An 8232-nucleotide genomic window follows, 5' to 3' on the forward strand; every position below is an offset into this window, starting at 1 on the left:
AGGTGGTTGAGCATGACGTGGTTGGGCTCTGGAAGCAGCGTTGGATCACACTGATGGGAGATTTAAAAACCAGAGAAATTCAGTATCAATACCTGCTGCCATCATTCTTACAGGAACCAGCTGTAACCTACAGAGATGCCCGTGTCCTTGTTGAGCAACACCTGGAGCAGGTGAGGGGGCAGGAAGGGAGGCTGTTTGAGCTTGTCTTCTGGTTTGATCACGTATGCGTTCTGTTGGTAAGGGCCTGGTGGGGAGCTGGACAACTCTGAAACAAACAAAAAACTCATTTTAGAAAATCTTACAGTTGATAATGAATTTTTTTTTTTTTTTTTTTTTTAATTCTTAAACAATCCCCCTGGCTTGTTCATTTTTTCTCATTAGTTCAAGCAGATTTGAGAGTTTATCTGAAACCTGGTAAAGGCAGAACAAACCCTGGTCTAATTATGAATTCACTTGCAGATGAACTCTGGTGTGGTTCGGCAGCAGTAGGAATAAACAGGCTTTTCAGTAGATTTTGGAGTAGAAATAACAGAGTGCATAAAAAAACAAATCCCAAAAGGGTTGGAGGTGTAAGAATGGTATAGTGAGGAGGTGGCATGGTAGTCAGAAAATAACTACTCCATTCCTCTCTATCAGCAGAGTGATGGCTTGGTCCACTCAAGAGAAACAGCAATGTTCATCTGGAATGAAAGTATACCATAAAAAAGTGAAAAAATCACAATCGGCAAGTTTTAAGGTAAAGGAGCAATGATCAAATGGCTTAGTCTTTCCACAATCATGTCAAGTGTGGTACTTTATATTATTTATGCTTACTTTTCTTTATATATGCCCTCCATCATGAGGAAAAATGCAACAAGAACACATTAAAAACACAGTTTTTACTGGAATGGGCCTGTTTGGTTTTAGAACTTAATGTTTAACTCTAAAGAAAACCAGCATTGACTTCTAAAAATTCATCCCAGATACATCACGCGTTCTGGAGAAATTTACAAGTCTGAGACCCAAACCTCATTTGTTTCAGGAAGCAGCTGAACGCTGACGGCGCTAGTTGCAAGTAAAAATTGTGGAATCAGCCTTCATCTCTGAGACTACAAGAGAAGTCGTCACATCAACCAGTCAATTTGCTTCACCCCTCTGGTTACTGGCACAAATTTAAGGCGGGAGAGGTGATAAGTTTTACAAGTGGAGATATTTGAGAGATTTTGTGAGTTTAAAACAAAAGAAAAAATGAGATAACACATTCCTGTTTCCTGCATCACAGATGCAGAAATGACACCAACAAGCTCCATGTTGGGAATTATTAGGAATATAAATAGTTTTATGGAAAACTGCTAAAACATTGTCAGTATTTGTATGCTAAAATTGTGTATTGCTTTGTTGTTTGTCGAACTTTGAACACACTTGTGATGTGGTCGTGTGTGTTCAGCTGAAAAAAATGTTTTAGGAGGAGCCATAAGTGATTTGTTTCTAGTTTATTTTGAAACTTGTTTAAGGAAAAGCAGTAAAAAAAAACCCAGAGGCTGGGTTTTAATGTGAAAAGCTTGGTTATTTGTAGTATTTTTAGAGTTTTCTTATATATTTTCATTTTAAGCAGAAAACTAAAAGTTTTTTGTGTGATTTTCACAAATTTCACAAAAATTTCCCACTTGGATTTTGCGTTTTTGTGTTAATCTCTGTCCTTTGTTAAAACAGTTTGGTAAAATAGTAAAACAGACAAAGTGTAAAGTCGCATTATGTAAGAAAAAAAAATCTTTTTTTAAAGGTTAATGTAGATAAGGTAAAAAATGATCAATATCAACCATTAGGAAAAAAAGTGTGGAAATTTCTCAGCGGTTTGTGAACACGCCGAGTACTGCGGGCGCCCTCACCAGACATGTCGGCTGACTCCTCAGAGTCTATCCTGAGGGCATCGAAGACCTCAAAGTCCGTTCTCTTCACCTGTATGACATTGTTCACTGATCCGGTTTTGGACGTAGCCACAGCCTACAGGTCAGCAAAAACAGAGAGTCTGAACAAGCACGTCTTTATGATAAAGCGGGAGAAAAAAACACACTTCTTAACTCCTCTACTCACCCCAGCTGGATCCAAAGTCCACTGACCGTCCACACAAAACTTGTACTGGTGCTCTCCCTCCGGCAGATCCACAATCGCCACAAAGTTCTTCTGGCTGCATTTGACAAACAATCACATTTAACTACATGATTCCTTCATAAGGCTTCCTCTAAAGCAGCTTTTAGGGGAGTCAGACCTTCTATTAAGGGGGATCTTGGTGGCCCAGTTGTTGAAAGATCCTGAAACATAGACTTCTTTGGCGGAGCCGGCCCATCTGAACACAGTCGGTCTTGCCTGTGTCGGACTTTTGCTGTCACAGTCCAAGTCCTGCTGCCACGCCAGGAACTCCTGCATCTCCTGTGGGGCCTAAAAAGAACCGGATCAGCCATGTTTGAAACGTCAACTTTCTTTACCAATTGTGTTTTTAACATGTTCTTGTGGCATTTTTCTCACGATGGAGCACACAAATAAAGAAAATTAAGCTAAAATCGATAATTTCCAAGTAATTCTTTGTTCAAATCGGTGTGAATCAGGAGCAGACGAAAAAATGTCATTTGAAAAAGCTTGTAGCAGTGACATAGAAGCTACTATGGAAATCTACAAGCTCCTTTGTCTGTTTAGTGATGAGAATGGATGTCAAGGTATTGAAGTATCTATACTCACACATCACCAATTTTGGCATTGAGTGCTCTTTTACAGTATTGATTATTAATTAATGAATGAGACAAAAAACGGATGTTTAATTTTTCTGGCTATTTTTGACTATTAGGCGAGTTATTCCAGCCCACGCCATATTGAACTGTTCTATCAATCATGTGATCAGATAAGATGCAACTTGAGCACGCTACCCCGAGCAAAAACACAGCATGGCTTGAGTAGGTGATTTTAGAAAGAAAAAATGTTGTAAAGTTGTTACCTGGCCAGGTAGTGATTGTATTTGTTTCTAGGAAAACAAATATGATTGAGAATAATAAATACAAAATTAGCAGTAATAACGGTAAATTGGTGAATATTTTACGCAAAAAAGGATTGATATTGCATCAAATTTCGATATAGATCTGTGTTTTCCTCGTCTCTGCTGCTTAAAAGCTGTACGGCTGGTTGGCTCTGATATTGCTTTTTGTGCATCAGTAATGTTGTGTTGAGGTTGTAAGTAAGTGGGAGAGATGGATGTGGGGAAGTGGGGGTAGACTCACTCCACGATCCACTCAAAGTGAATTTCTAATGGACTCCTTCTACTCAGAAGACACAATATTGATGAAACAACTAAGATTTATAATTTCTCATTATTTTGGCTGAAAATTGCATAATCATTCTTTTAAAAAACCCACTGGGAACATGTTTAAAAGAGATCAAAAGATGAGTGGAGTGGGAAATGTGCCAGAAAAGATCGTTTATCAGAGATGTTTCACTCCATGTCAAAGTAAGCAGATGTTAGAAGTATTTAAATGTTTGTTTAGTTTAAAAATTGTTCGATATTAGTGGTTTAAACCCCTCTCCACACCTTGGCGTCTTCCCTCTGAAAGAGGTCCGAGTCCTCGCTGCTGTCCATCATGATGTTGGGTCGCGCCTCCTTCCCTCCGGCCTGTCCATCCCGGTATAACCGCTCCCCGCTGGACCTGTCGCTGCTGGTGTTGCCCATCCTCCGCCGGTCACCGTGGGGCTGTCCTCTGACAATCCAACCAGCAGTTTCGGCAAAAGTCGCGGGAAAGTCGCGTTTACGACAATCGTAACCGCTGGACCGCAAAAGGAAACGGCTCAAAAGAAGAAAAAAATAAACCCGAAAATTTCTGGAGTGATTAAAAGTTGTTTTCAGAAGTTCGGTCGGCTACATCAGCCTGAAGTCCAAAGGTCTGCAGGTCCCGACCGATCGACGGTGTTCCTGAACTACATGAGTTTGAAAACAACAACAAAACTCCTAAGCTAGCAACTCTTCCTGTGCGCACGCGACGTAGCCGTGTTCGGAGCGCGAGCGTCTTCTCCTCCTTCTCCTTCCTTCTGACTGTTTGCGTTCTCCTCCCGTTTCTCCTCGGTTGTTGTTTCGGAGGAAACTCGAGCGGAGGCTGAAAGTTGTGAAAACACACCTCTTCCGCCTCCGCTCCACTCTTCAGTCAGAGCGACCATTCGACGTCCCGCCGTCGATCACCTGGAAGTTAGAAAGAATGCAATAAAATAAAATAAAAAAAAAATTATGAATGGTTTCTTTCGGTGGCATTCATTCGTGATGTTTACCAAAAATATGATGGATAAAAAAAAAAATGTCAACAACAAACAGTGCCTCACATAACGTTAGCCAATTACAATTCGGGGACCCCATCCCCCCACCTCCCACACACTATTAACATGACTGTTCATATTATATTATATTTTGCATTGCATACTAAATACTTAAAAAAGAACCCTAAAGTAGGTATTGTCAATAAAACATCAGCTGATTATCCCTTTAAGCTCTTTTTGACAGCATGTTTTCCAACAGAACTTGCATAGCATGTGACAAGCCAAGTTTACTAAATAGGTTTCAAATTAATAACAATAATAATAATAAATAATGTGTCTTTACATAATATAAAAAATAATAAAATTATGTTTTAACTACACATAACATTTCAATACAATTTTAATGATTTAGACTTCAGACGAATTGTCAGTGACAGCACTAGCAAAAAATACTTTGCCTTATAAGTACAAATGAAAAAAAATATAATAATAACAATTTTTCACTTCTCTTACATCCAAGGTTGTGTCAGGAAGGCCATCCAGCGTAGGACTCTCTGCCAAACCACCTGTGTGACCCCTGATGCAGAAGAGTGAACAACTTGCATTAAAACGATTGCTTGAGCACTCATGATATTTGGAAATTTTCCACCAAGTTTACTATCACTTCTTCAAATTGTAAAGCGCTATTCAAGAGTAAATGTCTCCTATGAAGAAAACTATACTTTTAAATGCAGCTGTTACAGTCAGAGAAACAAACAAGTTTGATTTTAAACCTGTAAGTTGTCGAATTTGTTCAGTCATTTCTTTCATTTTTGTTACATTAGTTATTTTTTGAGGATACTCTGTTTGGGGTCAGCTGATGTGGGGTTCCAGTGCTGAATTAGGTGCACGCATGTGGCTGATTCTGAGTATTTTATTTTCTGAAATCAGAACATACTGAGAATTTTTGATGCATCTTTATCTAACTTCTATCTCATTACAATAGTTTTCTTGTCCAATTATTTTCCTCTCACTTTAAATAAAAAAGGCTTTTTGGCTTCATTCCTGTGAGAAATACGGGAAATGAGAGGTGTTGTAATCTGAGTTGTACTTTAAGAGTGGAGAATTTTTAACCAAATCGAGTCATTTTTTTTATTTTAGACTTTTCTTTTCATCGTTTTTACTACTTTCTGACAGTTCAGCCATTTTAGACTGCTCAGGGATTCTCACAGTTATCTGATGTCAAAGGTGCAACTGTGTGTGTTCTAGTTGTGTGTAAACATTGTATTCAGTGAAAATGAGGGCAGTTTTTTCTGTCAAGCTCCGTGTGATTAACTCAATTTTTAACTCAGAGATGAACCCATTTTTAGTTTTCCTGGTACTATCCTTTGTAGTGTTGCTGTCAGACACTTTGTGGTGTTTCATTTTTGGGTTTTTCAAAGAACAGCACATGTTGGTAATAGTGTGAAAATGTCCTGCATCAGCACTTTTTCTAACCCGCGCATACTAATACTATTAGTTTAAGTGTATTTTTTGTTGTAATATATAATCTTTTACCAGTAATCTTTTCAGTGACCGTATTTGAAAAAAAGTAACACCAAATCGGAAGTTTTTTAACACAAAAATAAAACACATATTTTCAAGGTTAAATGAGCAAAAATTGCACTAAATCTTTTTAATTTGTAGTAGTTATATAATATTTTACATTTTCATATGAGGATAAAAAAGAAATGCCAGAAAGGTTTGGAATGAAATATTGATATTACCAATGAAACTAAAAACAAAAACGCTGCAATTCCAACTATTCCCAGCAGAGGGAGCAGTTAGTTGGTTAAGTTATAAGGAAACGTCAGATTTAAAGTGATCTTCAACAGATGACAGAAGTTCCAAGGTTTCAATTCAACAAATAAATGTCAACTATAATTTAGACTGATCAAAAACCAACAGAGAGCATATGCAGCATTAATTTAATCATCTATGAGGGGGTATTTCTGGACCTGCTTATTCCTGTTCAGGGTCACAGGGATGCTGGAGAGTATACCCTGCTACTATTGGGTGCAGGTGGGTTACACCCTGCACCCTGGTCCACAGAGACAAACAACAACTCACACTTATAGTCACAACTAATAGATCATTTAAAATCACCAATAACCCATAAAACATGTTCAGCGTGGCTGAAGGAAACACACGTAAGCAAGAGGAGAACATGCAAGCCCCAGACAGTAAAGACCCAGCCAGGATTCAAACCAGGGCCTTCTAACCGTAAGGTGTTAACCACAACACCACTGTGCAATCCTTAATGTAATTCAGTTTACTATTTTTAAAATTCAGAGTTGTAGTAAGCAGTAAAAAACGCAGAATTTACCTTAAATTGACAATGGATTTGGACGGTAGATCGATTAAAGTAAAGAAATATGAGCAAAATGTATCGTTTTTTCCTCAAAAATTGATAAAAAAAACAAACCTTGAATCAAAGCGAATGTCTGCAGAGTCCCAGTTCCTCCACAAACTAAAGAAAACCCGAGGAGGCTTAAGAGCGGTGGTACTGATGCCTTAAAAGATTTGCATTAAATGACCTTGTCATGTCTTTCTTCCCAGAGCAGTGTTGAACCATTGGTTCACACAATGGGGGAAAAAAAATCTTTAAAAGGTTTCATCAATTAAAAGTGATTTTTTGGCTGACCAAGGTCACAAACAAGGTCCTTAAGACGTCCATATTCACCTTATTTTCTTTGGCCTGTAATTCCAAAGATTTCCTTCTTATTTGCTGAGACAAAGTGTAAAGTTGGATAAATATTTTTGGAGTGATTCTTAACCTTTTGTCAAATACCTTCATGTTTTATCTTCATTACTGCACTGGACACCTATGGAATAGATGCTTTTTTAACTTTTAACAGTGAAAAGATCATTTGTTTTTACTGCACCATCCTAATATAGGACTTACAGATCAATGCTTGTGTGGACTGCATTCTTTTTAAATTCTACATTATGTGTGCAGCTCATTATTGTTTAATTTAGACATAAATAAAATGATCAAACATTGTAAATTTACTTGTTATGTTTGTATTTTAACTAGCAGACCTAAATAAATTGCTTCGACATAAAACCCTTGTCAGTGCATCTGTAATACTTCAGACATATCTCCTCCTGAACTCAACACTATTAAATCATCTGCATAGTTATGAAAAGTTCTACTTTTCCTAACTGCTGTGAAGAAGAATTAATCATTCCTTTCACCTTGCAATAATAATACTTTTGGAATATAGTTTCATTACAATGTAATTTACACAACCCCTGAAACCAAAGTGCATCCAACAGTGAAGTGAGCTGCTAATGACAGAAGCAGAGCCCCCCCTGCAGCCAGCAGAGCCCATCTCACCAATGCAGCCTCACTTCCTTCTCCACTTTAACAGATCCCATGCTGTAGGAAGAAAAGAGTCGAGGAAATTCTTTTATCTCCTGTTAATTATCGGATCATGCGTGCCCTGCGTATGCGCTGCAGTAAAGTGTAAGTTCATGTCTACATTAAGGATTTCTTATCGGAACATACGGAGCTTCCATAGTCCAGGAAATAGAGGGAAAACCACAATACTGATGGGCCCTCATGGCAAGCTTTAATGTCCCGTAAGACAGCAAATGTGAGGGCCAACGCCACAGCTCTGAGACGCTGGGAGTGTGGAGGTGAACGGAGGGAAGAGGAGGCAGCGGAGCAGGGAAGATGGAAGAGAGAAATCAACCAGCAGAGGAGGTGTGAGAGGGACACAGAGGACATGGGAAAGAATGAGGAGATGAGTGCCATACATTATGGTGGTTTAAAGCATATTCATGCACAAATGTGCTTTTTTTGACAAACAAAAAGCAGAGTTTAAACTTAATCTAGTAAGATGACTTAATACAAAAATAGAACAAGTATTCAGTGACTTTTTTTTAATCAAATCATTTTGTAGTTCTTTGATGAATCCTGATCAAATTTGTACTTGATGC

The 8232-nt window shown here is 38.2% G+C and overlaps 1 protein-coding gene across 1 annotated transcript in view; it reads right to left on the reverse strand.

Moving 5' to 3' along the window:
* The window catches only part of prkab1b (protein kinase, AMP-activated, beta 1 non-catalytic subunit, b), a 4999-nt gene extending 612 nt beyond the window's left edge, over positions 1-4387 (reverse strand). Inside the window, exons 1-6 of the mRNA XM_024276331.2 lie at positions 3557-4387; positions 2249-2418; positions 2074-2167; positions 1869-1983; positions 132-265; positions 1-50 (exon numbers count right to left, since the gene is read on the reverse strand). Of these exons, the coding sequence (XP_024132099.1) occupies positions 1-50; positions 132-265; positions 1869-1983; positions 2074-2167; positions 2249-2418; positions 3557-3694 (701 nt within the window). The 5' untranslated portion in view covers positions 3695-4387. The remainder of the gene's footprint in view (positions 51-131; positions 266-1868; positions 1984-2073; positions 2168-2248; positions 2419-3556) is intronic.
* Positions 4388-8232: the final 3845 nt, after the last annotated feature.

This window comes from Oryzias melastigma, linkage group LG9 (genome assembly GCF_002922805.2).
Source record: "Oryzias melastigma strain HK-1 linkage group LG9, ASM292280v2, whole genome shotgun sequence".
NCBI classification, from domain to species: domain Eukaryota; kingdom Metazoa; phylum Chordata; class Actinopteri; order Beloniformes; family Adrianichthyidae; genus Oryzias; species Oryzias melastigma.